Raw genomic sequence first — 24,619 nt, forward strand, 5'->3', positions numbered from 1 at the left:
ACAACAGGCCGTCAATCTAGATGACATTTGACAGCAGTGTTTTTCTCTCCATAATTCATTAAATTTAATAGTGTGAAGTGGTTTGGAGGTGGTTACACATAAATTTGTCAAGCCTTTTCCGTCACAATTAAAATAAGTAAGCGAGAAAGAGATATCTTTTTTCACTCTCACATAAGAGTTAAGGGTAAAGCTCGGAACACACTACGCGGACGTCCGTCGTAAATCGACCGCGACCGATCAGTGTGCACGGAACATTACATCGGTCTACGTAGATAAACAAATAAGCTTTAATAAAATTATTAAACACGTTTATCAGTTATCACTGACATGATAATATGCTGACAATATTTTTTAAAGGTTTTTGTCCATAGTACAAAAGTACCGAGTAAAGGTGCGTACTCTTTTTCCTGTTGTGGTTGCATGTGAAGCTAGGAACATACTACGCGGACGTCCGTCGTAAAACGACCGCGACCGCGACCTATCAGTGTGCACGGAACAAAACATCCAGAGAGCCAGTTTTCGATCGGACGTCCGTGCGCTCAAGGCCACGTCCGCATCCGTCGACCGATAGTTTGCACGGTCATATGTATTTCCATTGTCCAGATTCCCGTCCGCGGTCGATTCACGACGGACGTCCGCGTAGTGTGTTCCTAGCTTAAACCTTGGGCCTTGTCATCACCCACAAATGACATGTGACAAAAGGAACTAAACGCAGTACGGCAGTACCAAAGAGTATAATAATAGTATTATTATCCTGTGATTGGAGGTTATGTGTTGTTTATGTTGTTATTATTTTAAAAATTAATTCATATAATGTTATCTTATGAAAATAAGTTAGTTCTTGCTCCAATGGTCCGCATAGGAACATTACCTATGAGATTATTAGCCCTTAGATACGGTGCTGATATAGTATATACAGAAGAACTCATTGATTGGAAGTTTTTACGTTCAAAGCGCAGAATTAATAGTAAGCACTGAAATACATTGATATTGTACTATATTGATATGACAAATAAACTAAAACAAAGTTAAGTTATATTACTGTTTCTGTAGTAATCAAAAAAATAGTTTCAGTTTTTGTATTTATGTATTCTTATTACAATTTTATGGTTTCAGATATACTTAACACTATTGACTATGTTGATCAGACAGATGGCACAATTGTATTCCGGACATGTGACGAGGAAAAAGACAGGGTTGTTCTGCAATTAGGCACTTGTGATGCAGAACGAGCACTCAAAGTTGCCAAATTAGTGTAAGTAAATTATAAAGAAGCAATCTCATATCAAACTTGCTTTTATTTGTTTTATGATAGAAGATAACATAGACTATCTGATTGGTCGTTATGCACGGTTTATCAGGAAGGCTACTAAGTTTTACTGTGACCCTTACATGCATATATAATTTCAGGGAAAATGATGTGGCTGCAATAGACATCAATATGGGTTGTCCAAAAGAGTTTTCCATTAAAGGTGGAATGGGAGTAGCCCTGATGGGCCAACCAGACAAAGCATGGAAGATACTAAACACACTAGTCACTAATCTCTCTATACCAGTGAGCTGCAAAATAAGGATACTGAACTCCCCGGAACAAACTTTAGAACTTGTGAACAAGTTAGTAAGTTCAGGCATTAAGGCTATAGGAATCCACGGCAGGACAAAAGAGGAGAGACCACAACATGCTGTACATGCTGATGTTATCCGCTATGTTGCGGAAAGAATATCAATACCAGTTATTGCAAAGTAAGATTTGATAGTTTTATTTATGCATCATTCTTATTTTAAAGCAGTATAATCCATGCTATTCTGCTCTCATATATTAACTAAGTAAATTCTGACATAAGTTTGTAGCCCAATATCATCTGAAAGTCAGGCTCTGTATGGGTGTCTTAAATTGTCTTAAATTTCCATTGCACTGCAAGTGGCATCACATCACATTCCTAATTATTTTATTTTCATTTTGTTTGTAGTGGTGGATCAAAAGAAATAGAAAAACACAGTGACATACACAAGTTCAAAGAAGTGACTGGCTGCAAGAGCGTTATGCTGGCCAGGGCAGCAGAATGGAACTGCTCCATCTTTAGGAAAGAAGGCTTATTGCCAATGGACACAGTCATCAAGGAGTACCTGAAACTTGCTGTAGATTATGATAATTCACCATCAAATACTAAATACTGTGTTCAAAATGTTCTAAGAGAGTTGCAAGAGACACCTAGAGGGAGGCAGTTTTTAGAGTGTCAAACACTTGAACAAATATGGTTGGTAATTTCATATTATTATTACTTGCATGATCCCATTTATTCATAACAAAACTCTACCACTTTCTGGATAGTGTGAAATACTATAGTGAAGATTTACTATGTTAACTTAGTACAAATTAATTTCAACAGTGACATTTGGGATTTGGGACAATATTGTCAAGAGAAACAATCACAATATCAGAAAATGGGGATACAGGGGAGATGGCAGGTTACTCCTGAGGATTTGGAGCCTCCTCATAAGAAACAAAAAGTGATAGATGACCTCGAAGGAGTTCAACAAATGAAGGTATATTCTTTCACTACTTCACTTGCTTTCCATTTAACCACAACATTTCTAAATTAACTTACAGGATTTATTTTCCAGGTATGTTTTATACGAGGCAATTTTGATGATTTAAACTTGCCAAAAGCTAGACTACATGCTTGGGCAGGAAAAAATGGCCATAACTTGCCAGTGTATGATACAAAGCAGGTAACTAAACTATTCCGGACAGTAATTACATTTAATGGAAAAAAATATACTTCATCATTTTGGGAAAAAAACAAAAAGTTTGCAGAACAAGGCGCTGCTTTAGTTTGCTTGTTCTATCTGGGTTTGGTAACGGAAGATGAATTGTTACAGCTTGGTAGCATAATAAAATAATTAAAAATCTACTCATAATGGTTTTATTAAATTACACGTATAAATATTAAATAAATTATGCCTTTATGTTTTGTATACTCTCCACTAATTTTTGGTTTAGTTCTTCTAATTTCAACTTCAGCTCACTGCGTTTAGTTGTGTCATTCTGTAAATTCTCGAAACTCTGGAAACATTTATAAGCCTTGCTCAGGATTTCGTCTTCGGTGTCCAATTTTAAATCATAAACTTTATCACCTTCATTAGCTATGTCTTCCAATATGTTTTGAGTTGTAGGCAAATTTGGTGCCGTATATTTCTTCGCGTCCATTTCTAAGGAAATATGCTGATTATTTCTTTAATGCACGTTAATTATTTTCAATGTTGATAACGATATCAATGTCGTGTAGCAAAATTCGTTGGTTCCCTTCACTTTGACAGTAATGACAGTAGTGAAGTGACAGTGACATTAGTGAGGAAGACACCAAAAAAATCAATATACTTTAATATTTAGTTTTGATAAATATGAATAAACCATTAATAATTTTGAATTGTTAATTAAGCGATTCCTTTAGTTCATATTTAACATTTTTGTGTGCGTAAATTTTGTGTTCACGTTCAAGTTACCAAATATTCCGCAGTGTTCTTTCATGTTGGCAGTATTGTATGTAGAATCCTCCATTCGTCCAGCAAATTCTGTATCTGTACGCCGCGTTTGTACAGTTTTGCACTAGATGGCGTTGCGAAGCTATAATATTATTAATTTCATTGCATAGAAAATAGATGGCCCTAGAGATGTGTACGGGGGTTTTGGATTTTGGAAACTAGCATCATCTCCCTTGCGTTCCATAAAATGAGATTAAAGCATAGACGCTTAGTTTGTTGAAAAAAAGGTAATTTATTATTTTCATTGTACAATGAAAGAGAATTAGAAAATAGGTATAACTTTAGTAAAATCAAAAAATAATGCTAAACTCAGATTATGACGCTGGACTTGATCGATTATTTATTGGGTTTATGATATGTTTCAGTGTAAACTTAGAACTTAATTAAATATTTTCTTTACCACCGACCCCGCGACCCGTAAATATCAAAATTATAGATAATCGTGGTCAAACACAAAAAAAAAACTCATTGGTAAGAGAGCCAAAAGCTTTGCACCCGGGTCTTCTGAATTGAACGTTGCAAACTCTCACTGCTGCGCTGCCAACGAATGTAGGCAATCTTCTTTATTTATCCCGTCGTGTCCTCATGACTGAGGGACTTGACAACTGTGGAGTTGTAGACATTCTACACTATAGGTACCAGTGCTCTCTAAACCCAGTAAGCCGCTCTGTTTGAACCCGTTGTAGGTACGTTAGGCAATAATGTAGACGAAACGTGTATACGCATGCCTTTATCCATTTCTACTCATTGCCAGGCGATCAGTGATTAATATGAGCTTCTCCTACTCTCAACAATGCCAACTAAATAATAGTAGGTATCTATGGTTACCGAATATTAACTTATTAGGTAGGTACGCACAGATCTTAAACCTTCTTTCTTCAAATGTTTATGAGCGTTAGCTAAAAAGAATCTTTATTACCAACTTGTCCGAGATCTGATACGCTGTGTAGTGTAGTTATTTAGTTGGATAGTTTGCGGTTTCCTGCTGCGACCGCGGCTGCATCGACCTCCATTCAGTACGCTCGAACGTGCAAGCTTTATGTCTTTAAATAAATGCTTTTATGTACCTACGACGCATCTTTCCAACATGGGTTCAGTAGATGATTCTGCTTCATGCAGTAGGTTTTTGCCCGACAATCAATAGAAGCCTCGTCTAAGTGAAACAACGAATTCATTCACTTCATTTTTTACTTCATCTGTAGGTATTTTAACTTCCACTCACTTAAAGGGTAAGAGCCTTTCTCGGAAAACAAACTGTCTATAAGTATCAACTTAGTTTTTGGTGGTAGGTATAAGTCATTACTTACCTAAATATGAAAATAATCCATCAGGTAGTAGTTTAGCGTTGATTTAACGATGTCGTTACACGGGCAACACAATTGCCAGCAATTCATGTACACTTGCCGCGTTTGTTCAATACGCACCAACTAAGCGTTTCGAATAGGTAGTTACTTAGTTTTTCTTAAAACACGAACTTAGCGCATCATCACATGAATGATCGGTGTAACCTGAGCGGCCGGGCTCCCGGTGTCACAAACCTAGAGCGACATGACGTGGATGGATGCGTCGGACGAGCCGGACCACACCGTGTGTGATGCTGCGTCGGCAGTTGTCTTGTCTGCTTCCGCTTAGACAACCGCCGACTAGTTCCGTAGATCAATGATAAATAGATACCTACTAAATAGGATTAGGGATAAGTGATTATTAAGCATATGTTAAAAAACTTTACGTACTTATGCCTACGTAAAAGAAGGAAAAAAATCAAAATAGAACCTTTACCACTACTTTTGTTAGTGGATAGTGACGTAGTGAGCAATGCGGCGTGGACTGGGCGGCGAAAAGCGTACTAACTAACATAGACATTATAACGTAGGTATCTATAAAATTAATTCACAACGATAAAAACCTACTGGACAATGAGTACGACATGGTTAATAGGTACTATTATTTGTTAATTAATTTATGAACATTTAATGTACTGGTATTTTCTTTGTACCTGTAATTAATACCAATAAAAATCTATCTATCTATCTATCTATCTAATGTTATACCCTCATGTGGGATAGGTAATGTTAAGTAGGTACTAGGTACCTAATGCTATTTATACAACAAACTCACGAATATGGCCATAGTCATGGTTTCAATACTTACCGCGTATTCTTTTTTCCCGTCATTGAGGTCAAAATTCTAATGAATTTTTTGATTTACAGCTGAATGGGCCCGCGAAGAAATGTCCGCGTGTCGAAGTCTAACCGCGAAATTACGACGCGCGACCGATCGCCGCCGACGGCTACAAAACCACAAACTTTTCTCCGTTGCGGTGCCCGCATAATAAGAAATCTGAATGCATCAAGCTTAGGTATGTACCTGCCTTTAATCCATAGACGCAATTCTTTAAAGCTAAACGATCAATGATTATGTTGGAAACTAAAATGGGAATTTACGATCTTCAAATTGCTGTTCTCGGCTGGAGTGTAAAAACCAAGTCAAATTTCCTGGAGAAATGGAACTCGATTTGTTGTCAGAGAGAATCTGCGGCCAACACGATACCTCAGTACAGTAACCTATAAAGTACATAGGATAATAATACCTACGTACCTATATACTTAATTAGTAATTACTTACCTACCTAGTCATCGTACACTGAGAGAAAATACAACCAGTTTTCATGTTCGTTCAACAAGTTTTTTGGTTAAAATAGCGCCTACGTGCTCTTTGGTTCAAACAACAAGCTACTTGTCATTTGAATCGGCAATATATTTGAATCAACAAGTCGATTTTATAAAAAACAACCTGACACATATTGTTTTAAACATACGTTTGGCTGATTCAAACGGATAAACCGCAACAAGTCGAACTTGTTCAATTCACAATGCAAATTTCTCTCAGTGTATGCGCGAGCGTTAGATTCTATAAATTAACCAGAACCTGTAACATATCTTTAAATTAAACTAAAACAAATTAAGTGGATGTGCGAATTATTATCGCTAGCGAATTTGGTGAAAATTAAAATTCCATAATTCATGTAGGTAAGTCACACATTCAGTCAGGTCAGTAGGTCGCAGGTGCATCAAGCGATTTTACAAACGTGACGTTACAACGTACATTTGGAAATTCAGTAAAATTTGTATTTAATTTATTTCCTACATACTAGGTATGCGAATATAATTAAAACAATCATATAAATTTATTTATTTATTTATTTTAGTTTATGGAGATCCAACAGCTACTATTACAATATAACACTACTGAATAAAAGATAGAAAGCCAATTACAGGATCACACTTATAGAAACAATACGTATTAATACATTTGAGTACATATTACTCAAACGAAAAGCATCAACGCACGGACACAAACACATTGACGTAAGAATTCAGACCAAACGTGGTATTTCAATAGTGGATGGTAATGATAATTATAAGAATAACATAATTAAATATAAATGACAAATCTCTTAGACTTGCTCACACGAAACATTTAAGAATCATATAGTGCTTAATAACAGGGATTTTACAATTAAATACATCATATCTAGGTCGTTTGCAAGGTTGTTTAACGCTCACCTATATACCTATTTTATAAATTTGTGATGATGCGAAACTGTGATGGGGCTTAAAAGTTGTAGGGATATTTGTATTGACAGCGACAATGGCCCGTCACGATGTGTCACCCTGCTTTGTATGGATATTATTTAAATGACAAGCAACGCGACACTCGCAACTCGACGTGAAAGGCATATTTTCGACAATTCAATGGACGACTCTTCAAATCTCAACATGTAGCATCTCATTACCGCTGGGGTCGCAAAAATTAAATTAAAAAGTTTCCAAACCCATTTGTTTGCACTTGAAAATACTACTACTGAAATCGGGGGGTGGAATCATATTGTTGGGGTCTTCAAATGACGGAATTTAAATTTAAATTCTTCATCGCCAAATATTAGTGCTGTTTGACCCTATAAAATATAAGTTCAAATAGGTTGTAGGTACTTATATTCAGATAACTTACCAAAGAATTAAACAACTGTCATTTTGTCGGATTTTCCAAATTAGTACCAACACACATGCATGGGCAATATGGGGCATGCCCATAAGATGACGTTTTTTATGTCTCTACACATCTACACATTTACAACCAGATAATAAATAGATATTAAAATTATCAACAGTGATGGATATCTAAGTATCTAATGGGGTTAATACTCGCTTATACATTAAAGCATTTAAATTTTAAACAAACAATAAAATTCAATTGGTATACGCAACGCATCTTTGATCGTTTAAATTGAGAGCTGAGCGGCACGGCATAGGCCGAGGCGCGTGCCGAGACATAATCAGGAGATCTCATAAATAAATTGTGAGCTTTATGTAGAAAAACAAAAGGGGGTTAAGTTATTAGGACGGAGAAGGGCGCGCGTGCCTGCGCGGGTGGCGCGCCCTGACACTTAATAAATTGCTTTCGGAGACAGATGATGCTCTGAAAGAATGTTGTTTTAAAATCTTCACATATTGCTACCAATGTGAAATCATCTGTCACAGTTCGGACCTAAGAGAACAGTTTAATTGCTTTCGAATGGAAACAAAAAAAAAACTTGTTAAGTGTAGGTACTGCGTATTTAATGTATTTATAATTAAGTTTGTATTTTTTGTAATGTGTAACACCGTGGCGTGCGCGCATACGAAATCAAACCTTATCGAAGTATGAGACGCGACACGCGACGGCGACAGTCGCGCGACCGTCGCCCACGCAAGACACGGCGTAACACACAGTCACACTGAGTCATACAAGCCACTCTTTAGTATTAATATTAACCTGTGGTACAATATAAGGTAAGTTAGTTAAACGTGTAAGTATATTTTATTATTTTAATCGCATCTGATAAGCATCTAAAATCTCTTCTTAAAATCGAACTTAAAGACGAAGCTATAAAGTGGATTAAAGCTAGGAACACACTACGCGGACGTCCGTCGTGAATCGACCGCGGACGGGAATCTGGACAATGGAAATACACATAACCGTGCAAACTATCGGTCGACGGACGCGGACGTGGCCTTGAGCGCACGGACGTCCGATCGAAATCTGGCTTAATTCTCTGGAGTTAGATTTATGAATTCTCTGTATTTGAATATTTATTGCCATACGATTAAATAAAATAATTATTTTAATGACTCGAAAGTAAGATTTCTTACTCGAATAAGTATTTAAAAATAATAATTTAAAAACAATATATTTTACTCATGTTCTGTGGTAGAACATAATTTTGTTTGATAGGACATCAGGTATCTTCAAAAAAATTTTGAACTGTATTTCTGAAATTACACTACCTATGTATTTCTGAAATTACAGATATGTAATATATGTTGTGAAAAATCAGTACCAGTTTCGCTACACTTACATACGCGCCTTTATTAACGTTGTTTCAAATTATGATTTATTTGTGTAATGAGCGCAGATATTTGTTCCTGAGTCATGGATGTTTTCTATGTATATAAGTATTTATATATTAAATATATCGTTGTCTGAGTACCCACAACACAAGCCTTCTTGAGCTTACCGTGGGCCTCAGTCAATCTGTGTAAGAATGTCCTATAATATTTATTTATTTATTTATTTATTTATTTTTATTTATGTAATTAGCTACAAATTTATTGCTAAGTAATTTGGCGTTTCACGACATTCAGCTTTAACTGATCCCCATCAGACAGAGCAGTCGTACTTTTATAAGTGGCTATTTAAAACACAATGATATATTATAATAGTGACGACAAGAGCCAACTGCTCCAGTTGTCCCGGGATTTACGAGCGCCCGAACACGGCAAATACATTTGTTAATAGACACATTAGGCGGCAGTTAACGCTGCGCCGGCGCTGCTCCGTTTAATTGCTGACATTATTCCACCGTTCTTGCCCCAAAAGCATATGTGTAGTATGTGTCCGACGAACATACAGCTTTCCATGTTAGTAGGGCAGTTTGAGGTTGTCGCTTGATTGTTGCCCGGTGCTCTCGATCAGCTTTAGGCAATTATTGTTGCATCTAATTGCCGATCTAATAATATTTGTTATCAATAGAAGTGTGCCTTGTCTTTTTTTCGTAGTATATATATTTTTTATTTTGTAACATAAGATTTCTAATAAATACCGACTTATTATTGTCACAAAGGAGGAATCAATATCCTCGTTTCCAAGTATGGCATGTTGTACAACTCATACATCGCTAGACAAGGATAATACTTCCGTGATTTGCATACAAACGGCATGATGAGTAAGATTGACGAGTCATTAAATGAAAACGCGTCCTTCAACCTCGATTCTTGAGCAGGGACAATGGCTGCAGGCACGAGTGTCAACAAACGCAGTCCCGATTAATTTGCTAACTTTCTATTGGCAAACTCTTGAAAAGAGTAAATGGTATGAAAAGTAATACAAACAATGATTGTGCAATTAGCATAATGGCAACGTGGGCCGGTATTGTTTTAGCGCATTGTGTGATGCGTACGCGCTAACGAGCATCAAGTGGCGCGTGCGCCGGGACGCCCCTTTGTTTCCGGATCTCCGCTCCATGTCACCATTATTTTGTCCGACATAATGCGTAGGCACGATATTATCTTAATAATTCATTAGTGATTTAGTACTCAGTTTAATACCCTATTTAAAACGGGACATAGAAACCGGTTCAGGGAATAAAAATCTCTATAACGAATTTTCAATCTACATATTATTTACAAACAACCTAGGTAACAATTTACCATTATGAAAAAAAAAGGAAGCGATGATCTATGTATGTAGGCACTAGGCAGACATGAGGGATTGTTAAGTCTTGGTTTGTAACTGAGAACGAAACGAAATTTTTCAATTACAGAATTGACCTTAGGTAAGGTACAACGGGACAAATCTCGACTGGGGAGCAATTGTAACTGATCAATTTTTTCCATTATTACACTATGAATTTGAGTTTTACATGTATCCACTGAACACGCCTACTATATAACTATCACTCTATTTTATAATGCAAACATTGTAAAACATGGAAAAAATGGACCAGTTACATTTGCTCCCCAGTCGAGATTTGCCCCACTGTAGGTACTACCTTAGATATAAGGCCTGATTCGTAACGGATTTGTCAAATTCAGAGTGCTTTTTCTTGTATAATTTCTAGCTTACTTTATATATACATTACACCATTCAAATTGCCAGATTCACAAAATTATTATGTTAGAATCATGTTTAAAAGCAATTCTCAACTAACTAGATAAATAAAATTAAAGTGATCGCTGAAAATAATTCGGCGACAAATTGCTGTCAAAAACTTGATTCCTGTTGACGAAACTTGCTTTTAAATCATTTTCAACACTACCAGGCAACCAACATTATACCTTATCTGAAAGGCAATTTCTTTACGATTCCTATGAAACAATGATAATGTAGATGAGTCTCCAAATATCCACTTTACTAGGAATTCAGTCGATGCAGTGTCCGTTACTAAGCATTTAAAGCAAAGTAACCACTTTTCGATAAAAAATCTACAACAAAAACTGCTGAACGAAGCTGTTCGCAGATTTTATTTAATAATATGATCTTTCAACTTTATTCTGACAATAGCTGGATATCATCCACCACAGCTATGAAGCCAGCAGCCTGCTAAAGCCAACGCTCTTCAAATCGGGTAAAAAACTTAATTTAACGAAGTCTCATAGTATTCACCTATTAACCGGAATAGGATGGAGTGTCTAAGAAATTCATTCATTTAAATGACACCAACCATAAGCCACCAAAATATTTAAAAAAAGATAGTCCTTGATAGGACTAAAACTAAGAATGTGTCGAAAAACACTGTCGGATGTACGATGGAGGGCATACAACAAAACTTACAACATGAGCAAGGAGAAATGGAGAATGATGAATTTACTAATAAATAATAAATTTTAAATACATTTTAAACACATTATAGAAAAACATACTTTGATTCGGCCGGCTCCGGTACCGTTAAAACAGTTTTGAATTTGACAAATCCGTTACGAGTCAGGCCTTAATATTTCATAAAATGAATTGGTATGAGCTAACCAATTTTGCCGATAATTCTCGTGCATATCTGAATGTATTGAAATGTCTACATTATACTTTGCTTATTCAGGAATGTTGTCTCTTTGTGTTGATTTCAAGTAGCTCAATAAAACTGATCAACCGTCAAAAAGGCTAATACGCTTGTAGCTTGCGATTGTCGACGTCGCAATGTCTGCTGAGCTCAATAAGTGCAGGCACGGTAGATTGCACTCGATTGAGAGCGAGATAACAATGTTGCAATGAATTTTGTCCATTCAGTGTTCAGTTTTACAAAGGGAGGTTTAACTGGATGAGAATGGTGCAGGGTATTGGGGAGGCTAGCGCCTGGACCACCGGCGGAGGCGGTGCTTTGCCGCGCGGCGGAGCGTGCGGGCGCGCTGCCAGTTCGCTGCCTCTCAAACGTTCTCACTAGTAGCGCCTTCTGTGCCAAACTTACAGCGAGAGCTGTTGGAATAAAAACAGCCCAGTGATAGAACATCGATATCTACTTGATTAAGTTTGCCAGGACTGGTCCAGCTTTGCAAGAAGAACTGGGCGAGGACTTCATATGATTTTTATCCCGCGAGGCTCTGTTTAATGTCCTTATTTCATACTTTACCTAAAAACAATTTTTTTTAATCGCGTGCTGCGCTGGTAGTCTCTTGTTACATTATTCGTATTGGGTTATGGGGTCAGCTTGACTTCTATAATTTCAATAGTTTCACGCATGATATTAACAATTAAATCAGATCTGCTAGCGTATTAGAACGTTACAATGAAATAATGCTGCAAGCAAAGGCAGCAAGGCAGCCGTATTGTCAAGCGGCCATTCATGCCACTGCTATTGAATACCAATCAATACTCGTCTGAGCATCTCTTATTCACGCATACTTTAACATGCAACAAACAGCACTGCTACTCGCGCATCGCACCTCGCTGGACCACTTACCTTTACTTTTAAAAATAAACCATAACTTTACAGGTATAGGACTCAAATTATATTCAAACTGATCGCAGTTCAGAGGCGGCATATCATAACACACTTATCTAATGTTATTCTTACTTAATCTTTTGTACACGTTCAAATTTTTTTTGTAACTTTTATTGTAATGTTTGTGTTTCTATGTTTAGTAATTCGATAAAAGAAAATCTATCCCCGAATACAGTCACAAAGAGCAAAGAGCTCTTTCAGAATGTAATCGAGATTCAGAGAAAAAAAAATGTTTCCTTTATTTGCGTTAATCTTATTTCTCTGCTGTTTCTTTACATTTATATAATCCTTAATTTAAAATACTTGTTCAAAAAAGTATAAATATGTAAAATAGTAAATTTGGGTATTTATGATCTTTGTATACCTATATTATAGAGTTAGAAGAAGAACAACAATACATTTTTGGGTTTCTTAACAATAATACCTTCAAATCTTGTTTATGGAATAGGATTGTATTATAGGTAATGCTTAGTTAAACCAATTAAACATAACTTTAACTTAACTATAATCAAGAAGGTCATATTTACCTAATACCTACTTAAGTTACCTACTTACTAAACAAAAGCCACAAAGGTATTGGCGAAGCGCTAAGATATCTATCTCTATCGCGCTTGCGTATTGGCGCGACAGAGCTATCGCTTTCGTTTGGCGTCGGAATTCGGCTACGGGGCCAGGCTAGCTAAGATATCTAGCGCTTCGTTTCGTGAACAGCTTAGCTAGCTAAGTTAACGATATTATCGTAAGCATTTGTTCATTTGGATACGTACCCTGTTACTTCTTCTTTGTGAGATACGGATACCTAGCCATCACCTGCATTACGATGCAACCAACTTCAATTTCATACAAAAATACTATTTACATTTGTGGGCAATATAAAACGTGACGCTCCGCGCGGGGGCTTCCTCGCGGCGGCACCGCCTCCTCACGTCCGCAGGAGATGGACCAGCTTCTGTTATTTGCCCGCAGACCTACCAAATTACCCCTAATCACAAGCCACGGTAGATTACTTCGTTGTCTACTTTTCTTTCTCAATCATTTATTATTGCTGGAACTTAATGTTGCATATCGACATACATAGTTATCGCTTGTTGTCGAAGTATAACTCGTAGGCGAACGTTGAAAGTGTGTGTCGCATCAGAGTAGATAGCTTTTTTGCTGTCGTTTTTATACAGGTTTTGGTTACATAGGATATTATGCACAGTTTACTTCTTTTCTGATTAATCTTTATCTGAGTAAAACGTATCGTAAAAAATGATGAGATTGATAAATCAAAATAAAGTACATACCTACATTCATCCAAATCTAGTATTACACAAAATTAATGACAAATAAAAATAATTTATGAAATTATTAGGAGACAATGGGAATAACTGCGACCATCAATATGTATTAGCTACTTAATTTTAATATACATACATACCTATGAGTGATGAGTTTCGTTACAAAAGGTCTGCTCGCTTACCTTATATTACTGCAATTAAAGAAATGGATCGTTAGTCCTGCCGGAAATAGATTTTTAACCTTGTATATATTATGAACACATGACGTAAACGAGTTGAAGGGATAATTAAAGATCGCTTAACCCTGCCCGTGCGCGGGTCATTCGACCGGGGCGCAGCATATTGTGAGCGAACACCCGCGCTGCGCTTCGAATCCTTGATGCTTGCAATGTTGCCAGGTAACGTAACAGGAAAGGCGAAAAAAGCGTATATAAATAAAAACTTTAACAAATTATAATGTCATTTTTATACAATCAATTTAAATTATAATATTGCTAGAGACATTCAATAAAATGCCTTACACTAATAATTATTCTTCAGCATTATTCAATATTCATTCTTGTGTTGATTATGTTGATTTAGTAATCTGCCTGTATCTTACTTTTAATTGACTGTCCCTAATTAGTAAAGATCATGAGCTGCAACTTATAAAATTATTTTCACATGATCCGATTATATGTATATAGTTGATAGGAGTTCCTGGTGAGATCTTTCGCTTTCAACTTTTCGGAGCACGATTGCTTTTCAAGCATCCGTCGCCTATACGCATAACCTGGTAAAACACGGCTGTTTACAGTGTTCAATATAAATGCTATACCACGTCGGTGGCAAATTGGCAGTCCGCCTGATGGAAAGCCTCACCTAGCGGTTTCTTACTTTGACTGTTGATTTTTTTGATATCTGCATTTATTATTTTAGCCTAGATCTCAATCCTTGATATAAGGAGTTATTATTTTCTTCATTTTTATACATACCTAACATATTTTTTTTGTTTGTTATAAAAAAAGTCTATTGCTTTAAAAATAGACTATTGCACGGTAGCTAACCAATTAACTAGTATGGCTCTGTGATCCAAAGAGGATCTTGTCTTGTCCTTCAAAATGAGAGCACGCCACTTATCCCGATCCTGTGCAGCTTCTGCCAATTATCGGCTTATAGCTGACACAGATCCGCCATCACACTGTCTCCCCAGCGGTATCTGGGCCGACCCGCCGGTAAAATAATCAAAATCAAGCGAGAAAAAACGAAAGCTAGCAACACCAGGTGGTCCTCACTTCAAACAGTTCAAACCCCGTGTCGTGTGCGTGGGCTCCTCATACACTTGCCGCACTATATCATCGCATCGGTCACGCGCGCCTCGCTCCAATTTGATCCCTCCATAAATGGTGCAGCACAGGAAGGGTTGGATTTTAATTACGATATTTTTCTATTATTTCCTTCGCTGTCTTAGTTTCGGAGCAAGGGTCGTGAGATGAAATAAATTCCATTTTTTATGAGGTCACGGTTAACCCTCTTGATAACGTTTATCGCACATCTGGTGGAAATGAGACTATTGTTGTATATGCTTTAATAGTTATTAGATCGATTATAAGTAGTAGAACTGAGTCACGGTAGTCGAGTTTATCAACTACGGTTTAAAAGATAAAACACAAATGGTCACCGGCTTCTAGTATAGCTTGAAAATTCGGTCTAATTTCGTTGTACCTATTTGGCTTTTTCTATTTACTAAATTGACAGCGTTAAATACCCCTACAGATTTTTAGGCAGTCACATTGAACGATTTTATGGATGTTATCAAAAAAGGGTGTACATGGTGTCAAAAATCTGTCACAAACATGTGATCTTCTAGATTAAGGCTATAGTAACCGTCTGCCATCAATCGAGCTATAATATGATTTCTACAGACTTCATCTCATAAAACATAACTTTCTATTGAATGTATCAGTCACCAACTATTTCACGGTGCTGGCGACGTGACATGATGGATGCCACCCAAGTACACGACACGGTGTCGTGCTCTGTCGTGCGCGAAACACGCATGCGCGCCCGATTGCTCACTGACACCGCGAACATCACTATAATATATCGATCAATTCTAACAATATACGCACCATAAAAAATACATTGAAAGGGTTAAATTGTAACTGTCGTACAGATTTGTTATTTTAATTGTTGCTTTATTCCAGTCAACTAAAGGAGGTGCTGAATTAGTTTCAGTAGTTGTACTCGACGAACTGGAATGCTAACGGTTTTATTTTTTAAGAACATTCATATTATATTATTGATGTGTATACACATTTTTGTGTAAAAATTAGATATGTCCTTTTTTGTCGTTACTTTACAATTAGTCCATGGGCCAGCTGGTCTAATTTTGCCAAACGGTATAATTTGGGGGTACTAAGTTTCCTTTTTACAGCAGTTAGGTAGGCCTATAAGGATGTTAAAAAACCATGATTGCCATCTCAAAATGGTAGCTAAACAAAATGGCCGCCAATCCAAGATGGCGGATATTGAGTTTTAAAAAATCGACCATAACTCCAGAAGTATTGGTCCGATTTCATTTTTATTTTTTTTAAACGAAAGCTCTTTTTCTGTACTTAAATACTTGTCATATTCATTGTTTCGCTAAATTCAACCATTAGTTAGTAATCAACGAAAAATATAAAAAAAATATCTTTTTTTCTAAAACTTTCTGTCAAAAATCATGTTTCTACAAAATACCTTGCATATTCTAATAAATATTTAAATGCAGAAAAATAGTGCCATTAATCACCTTTAATTTGATGTATAAAAGATACATATTTAATTTACAAAAACACATAGAGAAATTTAAAGCTGCCTTCGTTGAAATTCACCGTTGTGCATACAGTACTAAAAGCTTCAGGTTGGAGTGCATACAGTACTAAAAGATGTGTGCAGTTGGGGTGCATACAGTACTAAAAGATGTTGTAGAATACAAATATGCTGTTTTTAGTTTATTTTAGCAATTGTACAATTAGAATAATAGTTTATGTTAATAGAACATGATAGTATCCATGAGTTTGTAGATATTCGATAGTACTAGGATAAAATTTGTTTAGATACCATATGTGCAACACACCTCAATGATGAAAATTAAGTATTTAAGTGTACTAGGTATATGACTAACATGTGTCGAGACTGTAGAACCATTAACCTTTTGACCGCCACGGACGGCCACGGTGGTCACCGGAAATTCTTGCCAAGGACGCCAACGATACGGACGCCAAATGAAATAAAATTGGGACTCCGTAATGCCTAATTACGCTCATATATTCGCGAATTCGCAATGCAATTCTGTTGCGATTGTGCCTGGGAGACGGAATACTCCGTCATCATCTTGCGTATAAGGGTTAGATCGTATTCCGGATTGAAAATCGTTCCGCATTCAAGGACTCTCAGATTTGAAAAAAAAAACCTACGCACGAGCGGGTTAGTGAAGAGTACCCCCAGAATTCGGGCAAACTTTAGAAATGTTCTTTAGTACAGAATTAATAGATATTTCTTACCTATATTTTACCGATTACTAAACAACGAAGCCGTTAAATACCGGATGGACAAACTTTGAGACAAATATCACCGCTTAAAGTAGAGCCAAATATTATTAACATGTATTGTTCGTCATTACCGAACGTAAAACGTTAGAAGACGTTAATAACAGACGTTTTAATTACCTACTCACGTGAGTTGAATTTTCATAAAAGGTGTAACAAAATGTGAATGTTTCTATGCAACCTGCTATTGAATCAGAAGAAAAGTTAGCACCCGTATCGACGAATCTCAATTAGTAGAGAGTAACTCCGGGGTTATGCAATCTGGCCAACTTTTTAAACAGGAAGGCATTTATAAAAGCCTCAATAGGGATGATAGATGTATAAATGTATGCCTCAATTATCTTCGATATGCGGATAACATCGTCATCTTCAAAGAAGCACATGTTCCCCGTCAGGTGCTGGAGGAACTGTATGCCGTCGGTGAGTGTTGGGTTAAAGTAGTTAAACATATAGAGGTATGTACAAATTGAAAGTTACGGCAAGGACAGACTTATCCAAAGCTCCATATTTCAGCCTTTATAACAAGTAACAGAAGATACGTTATCCGGAACAACAAATAAAGGTTGGGTTAAGGAATGCCATAAACGACTAACGGAGGTAAGTCATAATAACAAAATCATCCTTCAATGGACCAAAGGTCACAGTGGATGTCGAGGTGATGATGCGGCCTACGAGCTGGCCAGGCAGCTGGGGTCGACTGCCGATTCTCCCGATGTCCTTCAGCAAGGTATGCTCAATATGAAACTACACACAGCACACTGGCAAAACCAGATCAAATGCTGCAGTCAAACAAGCCAAGCCTAGCATCAATGGAAAACTCACAAAGACGCTCCTTCAACTAGGGAAAGTCCGCCTGAGAATGGTAACCAATGTCAGAACAGATCGTAGGCTACTTAACAAACATATTTTCATAACAGATGCTATGAACATTCCCCTGTGACGAGGGTGCCTCTCACCTGGTGATGGAGTGAGCAGAGTGGCTACATACAGGAAGAAACATCTCGGATCCCCGAGAGACCTCTCCAAAGTTCTCCTACTCAACATTAAAGGTCTAATAGGATTTCTCGAGGAGATAAGCTGGCAGGATTAGCTAAACCCCCCACATCACGCAAAATAGGCACAAAACGTCGAGTTGTGGCGAACCATAACACAATACAGAGACTTGGGTCGGCCTCGCTGCCGGCGGAGATCACACGGAGGACTTGGATGCCTTTTGTACGCTAAAGGACGTATTAAGGGCAAGGATACCAGTCACTGGAGACCAACATGTTTGATCAGTGTGTAACTGGGTACTTCCCACCGTGACATAAGCTTGCGAGACGTGGACACTAACAATGTACTAAATGAAGAGGCTAAAAGTTGCATAGAGGTATAGAGGACAACACGTTCGGTATGTCTTTCTACGATGGAAGCGAAACGAGATGATGCTGATGCGGCGACGGGTCAGAATTATAGAGATCGTATTGCTACTCTAAAATGGGCTTGGGCCGGGCCAGGGCACGTAAGTCGTGATTGAAGGTGGAATGCCTGCTATAAAAGTTCGAAAAATTAGGAGAAAATTAATCTGTTACCTGTGATTGTCTTGAAGGCTTGATATTGGTGATATTGGCTCTACAATCTACATTAACGGTAATAAGTAATATATTTCTGTGCGTAAATTAAGGTTTATTCGGTAGGTACCTATATCACGTTGTTTAGTAGTCGGATACTCCATAGATTTGCCTTATTAATGCATTATAGTGAATTTCTCAAGAATATTTTTCTTTTGGGGTGTGTTCTTCACCTTTTGTATGCAAGGATTATTTTAACTAAATATAAGTTTTCTCGAACACGGATCAGGGTTAGGCTTAACCTTTTAAACGCCAAATAGTGAAAAAGAATACGTCGTGCCCCGGATACCAGACAGACGTGGATCGCGATTATTTGAGCAAAATTAGGTGTTAAGAAGGCCCGCATGGATCCCCAATGTAATTGGCAAAACTGATGGCCATGGTTGGCGTCCTTAGGAAGCATTTCCAGCGACGGCCATATCCGCCCATGGTGGTCAAAAGGTTAATGTGATGAGATAGGACCTCAACTATGTCTAGTTTATTTATTTTGTATTATCTCGGTTGGTTGGCGCTGTATCACTAAAGAAATTTTATACAAATAATCAAATATCTAAAACTGTACTTTACCTATGACATATTTTATTATATTCTTAAAGCTAATGGATTTCGGATACTAACATGTTCAGTTCTTTTCTTAATTGTAAGTACAATTGCAGAAATATACTAAAAACAGCATATTAGTAATCTACAACTTCGACCTGAAGCTTTTAGTACTGTATGCACAACGGTGAATTTCAACGAAGACAGAATTAAAATTAAGCCTCTAATGTGTTTTTGTAAATTAAGTCTGTATCTTTTATACATCAAATTAAAGGTAATTAATAGCACTATTTTTCTGCATTTAAATATTTATTAGAATATGCAAGGTATTTTGTAGAAACAAGATTTTTGACAAAAAGTCTTAGAAAAAAAGATATTTTTTTTATATTTTTCGTTAATTACTAACTAATGGTTGAATTTATCGAAACAATGAATATAACAAATATTTGAGTACACAAAAAGAGCTTTCGTTTAAAAAAAATAAAAATGAAATCGGACCAATACTTCTGGAGTTGTGGTCGATTTTTTAAAACTCAATATCCGCCATCTTGGATTGGCGGCCATTTTGTTTAGCTACCATTTTGAGATGGCAATCATGGTTTTTTAACATCCTTATAGGCCTACCTAACTGCTGTAAAAAGGAAACTTAGTACCCCCAAATTATACCGACTTCTTCACTGGCCCATGGACTAAATGAGCATACTTACATTTTAAGCCTATTCTGTTAAATTGCATTTGGTTGGTTACAATTACAATTACTGAAAAAAACCCAACGCGAAAAATCTGTTTTTTTTTTATGGGTAGATTCTCGTTTTGCTTAATTTACTTATCACTATACTTAGACTAAAACCAAATCAGTTGTTAAAATTAGACACACATGGTTTTATGTGAGTTTTGGGCTCAGTATAAAATGCCCGAGAATTATGCAAACACTGCTCGATGGATCGAAAGGATTGTCGCCGTCGCATATGAATAATCATAATTCGTTTGTCGCGGATTTGTGTACTTAAGCGATTAAAGTTATTTGAATACGGCTTTATGCGTATAGGTGCAGGAGTGGGAGCTCTCTACGCAAATACAGATGTTCACACTTAGGGATCACGCACAAATCACGCATATTGATCGCGATATTAAAATAAAGGGCGCGATTAAGCTCATAAGAGTTGAGATTAGACATTTTCTGTAACTTCACGACGGTTGTGATATGTGACCCTAAATACAACGCCAGCTTGATAATTGATATCGATATCATGTCACCATTAAGTCTCGTGATCAATCACGCGCCACGTGTTTGTTAGTCGGACGTTTTTTTATCTAAAAAATGCTTTTTTTGCGCAAAAAAGCTTCAAGTTTTAACAAAAGGCCATCGCGATAAAAATAGGTGCACAGTAGATAAACAAATATTGGAGCGGGGGCGTAGCGGAGCGTGAAACTGGAGGACAAAGGCATTAGCCAGGATTAGGATGGGCATTAATGTTATTTGATTACTTAGACACATATCGGAGATGAGAATGTATGGATCCCACAAAGAAGAGATCCTTTTCAGCTAAGAGGATTTGAGTGTACGAGAGAGCGCTACTTGTAAATAAACATGTAGATAAAAAAGTCCTTAGTAACTTCGTTTTTAGGGTTCCGTACCAAAAAGGTACAACAGGAACCCTTATGGTGCGACTCTGTCCGTCTGTCTGTCCGTCTGTCACATTGTTAAATATCTCGAGAACTACTTATGCTATCGATATGAAATTTGGAATAGTTATAAACATTGTAAACCTCTACAAGTTGAAAGTATTTTTTTTTAATTAATTATTATAAATGATAGAAAATGGTCAAAATGAAAGGGGGGCAAACTGAAAATTTCAAGTAACTATGAGGTCAAGTGGGGTATCGTTAGAAAGAGCTCAAATTGTACATATCACAACTATTTTTATAATTTTTTGGTAGTGGGAAAAAATGTTTTTTGAAGGAAAATGTAAAAAAAATACCGTCCCCCCCCCCTTATCTCCGAAGTTTACCAACATAAATTTATGAAATTTTCACCAAACATGGCTATTATATAAAATGAATATTACAGGAAAAAAAAAATCGTACACGTATCTTGAAAACTTTTTTTTTAATATTGTCTTCGGTTACCGCGATAGTTACTCATGAAATAAATTAATTTAATTAATTTTTTTTTTTTTTTAACAGAGTAATGGTAAATTTTTTGAATATTGTATAACTAGCTTTATTAATAGTGTGTGAACCTGCCTTGGAAATCTAGATTATTTGTGGTCATGGTTCGTTAATATTTCTTGTAAGTGGGTAGCTTTTGCACATTTTAATTTTTCCTCAGTCACCCGTTGACCACGAACGCTGTAAAGAGTTCGAAACGTCGGGATGTATTTTAAATTCATTATACGCGATTTAATCCGTTTCCATAGTTTTATTTCATGAACTTTTTTTTTATTTATAAAAAAACTTTTCAGATTTACATTTTCAATTTCAACACCCTTGCGGGTGTTTATTTTACCTGTATTTTTTAACAAAATAACAATGAAATTACCTGCTTTCAAATAGAGGCAAAATGGTTAAAATCGGTTCACGCAATTAACAATTATTCCATAAAAATCATCTTCCATATCCATACTAGCATTACTCGCTCGCGCGCATTAGTTTACTCAATTTGCCGATAGATATCGCTGTACGTTGAACGCTCATTTCTTACATCGCGTTTTTCCTGATATAATGAGGTCGGTTCAGGAGCGTCCTTGCGACATGTCGTAAGTCGTAAACTATAGAAGTCGAATAGTCTTGATTTTATTTGGACGTTGTCTAACAATCAAATTGTATTTAAAATATTACTTGTTATGTGGGAAATTGAGTCTTGAGGGATTTAGTCAAATCTGTAGAGTTCTATGAATAACATTTTAATGATTCAACTATTGAAAGTTTGTACGGAACCCTCGGTGAGCGAGTCCGACTCGCACTTGACCGGTTTTTTTCAATATGCCTTAGCTATGAGCTAATAGTTTTTTGCATAAGAATAATACATAAATGTAGTTTTTACCGCGAGTTCCGTTAATTGACAACGGACTGTATTAAAATCCATTCACCTGCTACATATAAATATTTATTTGATTAAATATGTAGGGTAAATAGAGTCTATAGTACGCAAGGGACAACGGGTCGCATTTATTACGGCCGCATTTACGACAACTAAAGGCCAGGCTCTAGGTCAGTACTTTTTAGGGTTCCGTACCTCAAAAAGGAAAAACGGAACCCTTATAGGATCACTCGTGCGTCTGTCTGTCCGTCTGTCACAGCCAATTTTCTCCGAAACTACTGAACCGATTAACTTAAAATTTGGCACGCATACCTATGTAAACCTGTGACCCAAAAACGGACATGTAATTTAAATTAAGAACATTTAATTATAGGGGCCACTTTTGGGGGGTAAAAGTAAAAATTAAAAATCAAAGTTTCTAGCACTATATTGTGTTACTCGTACATATCAAATGAAAGAAGTTTTTATAAGTATTTCAAAAATATTTTTTTAATAATTTTTAGTAAGATAATTTTCAAGTTATTTAAGAAAATAGGCAAAAAATGACCATTTTCAAACAAATACACGAGATAGTTTTCAATCTATAGATTAAAGGAAAACTTATTAGAAATCTACAGTAAAGCGTAAGTTGGACTTAAAAGAAAAAAACTCAAATTACGAATTTCACTCACTGCCGCTGCAAGGAGTTACCAAATCTCTTGAAATTGTGTGAGCGCGTTTGAATATTACATATAAACTCATTTCTGTTTCGTTTTGTTCAAAATATCGATTATTCGCAAAAATGACTTAAGTTCCAACTAAAAAGGAGGCGCTTAAGCCCTTCTTGTAGTGTACGGAACCCTTACAGATTTTTTGCTAGATCTTCGAACCGGGTGTTAGCGTTGTCATCTGACATTTAAGTCAATCTAACAATAAATGAATAAAAATTTTGGAAAAACTCGCTACCGTGACATAGTAGACCGATTTTCATGAAACTCTAAGAACACTCCCTACTAACTCAGCTTTCAGACGAAAAAAACTATATCTAAATGGGTTCATCCGTTCGGGAGCTACGATGCCACATACAGACACACACACAGACAGACAGATAAACATACAGACAGACAGACATGTCAAACTTATAACACCCCGTCGTTTTTCCGTCGGGGGTTAAAAATACAAAGTAAACAATAAGAAAACTTTTATATACCCGCTACGCGCCACGCTACGGCCCTTCTGTAGGTAGCTACGGCACGCCTGCGCCTGCGCGGCACGCGTGGCAAGCCGATCGATATCCGCCGTCTACGCCATCTTACTAGACCGCCATGTATACGAGTATACATATATCTAAAAGTACATCTATTTACCAAAAGATAGATCTATCTAAAGTACATGTATTTCAAGAAATCACAGACTTCCATTTGCTGCATCCTGCAGCTTATGAGCATACCTACGTCGTTCTCATTTTTCAATTCCATGTTATTCCTGACTTGATATGCTTATCTGAATGAGATACTCATGAACTTTAAGGTTGCTAAAATAATCGGCAGATATTAGAAGATATGTTAGATATGTCATAACTATTTCTCATCAAGTTGTGATTGTTCTGCTCTGCTCTAACCAATCATCTCGAAGTATGCTAACTACCTTGAATTGAGTAGGTTAATAAAGCTATACTAGGCTGTAACGTTTATTAATATACGAAGACCTCAGAAACTTCCATGTAGCCGCCATTTTGAGAAATGTCTGAAAACGAATCAGATAAAAAAAAATTCAATCATCACATGTGCTCACAACATTTCAGGTAAATTGGTCGAGAATTTCGAATAGTTGGTAATAGGTACACTAACGGCCCAGCCACGACATTGGTCTAAGCGCGGCAGCGGTGAGCGGCAGCCATACGTGCGAATGAAAAGTCCCATCGCTGTGTCTCGCTCCAGTGTACGGCCGCCGCTCACCGCTGTCGCGCTTAGACCAATGTCGTGGCTGAGCCGTAAAGCAGTTTTGCTCAAGCT

At 36.8% G+C, this 24,619-nt stretch overlaps 1 protein-coding gene across 3 annotated transcripts in view; it reads left to right on the forward strand.

Annotated features, from left to right (window-relative positions):
* The first annotated feature begins 755 nt into the window (after positions 1 to 755).
* Positions 756 to 24,619, forward strand: part of LOC125227176 (tRNA-dihydrouridine(20) synthase [NAD(P)+]-like) — a 72,740-nt gene continuing 48,876 nt past the window's right edge. The window contains exons 1-6 of one of the 3 annotated variants that reach the window (XR_007177148.1): positions 756 to 967; positions 1,117 to 1,255; positions 1,411 to 1,743; positions 1,971 to 2,258; positions 2,391 to 2,547; positions 5,757 to 5,905. Coding sequence is in view for 2 of the 3 variants with exons in the window: in XM_048131408.1 (XP_047987365.1) it covers positions 814 to 967; positions 1,117 to 1,255; positions 1,411 to 1,743; positions 1,971 to 2,258; positions 2,391 to 2,547; positions 2,626 to 2,904 (1,350 nt within the window). In the remaining variant the exon portion in view is untranslated. Of the gene's footprint in view, positions 968 to 1,116; positions 1,256 to 1,410; positions 1,744 to 1,970; positions 2,259 to 2,390; positions 2,548 to 2,611; positions 2,916 to 5,756; positions 5,906 to 24,619 lie in introns of those variants that run through there. The other 2 variants (XM_048131408.1, XM_048131409.1) reach the window with 2 other exon arrangements.

Source organism: Leguminivora glycinivorella, chromosome 6 (genome assembly GCF_023078275.1).
Source record: "Leguminivora glycinivorella isolate SPB_JAAS2020 chromosome 6, LegGlyc_1.1, whole genome shotgun sequence".
NCBI classification, from domain to species: Eukaryota; Metazoa; Arthropoda; class Insecta; order Lepidoptera; family Tortricidae; genus Leguminivora; species Leguminivora glycinivorella.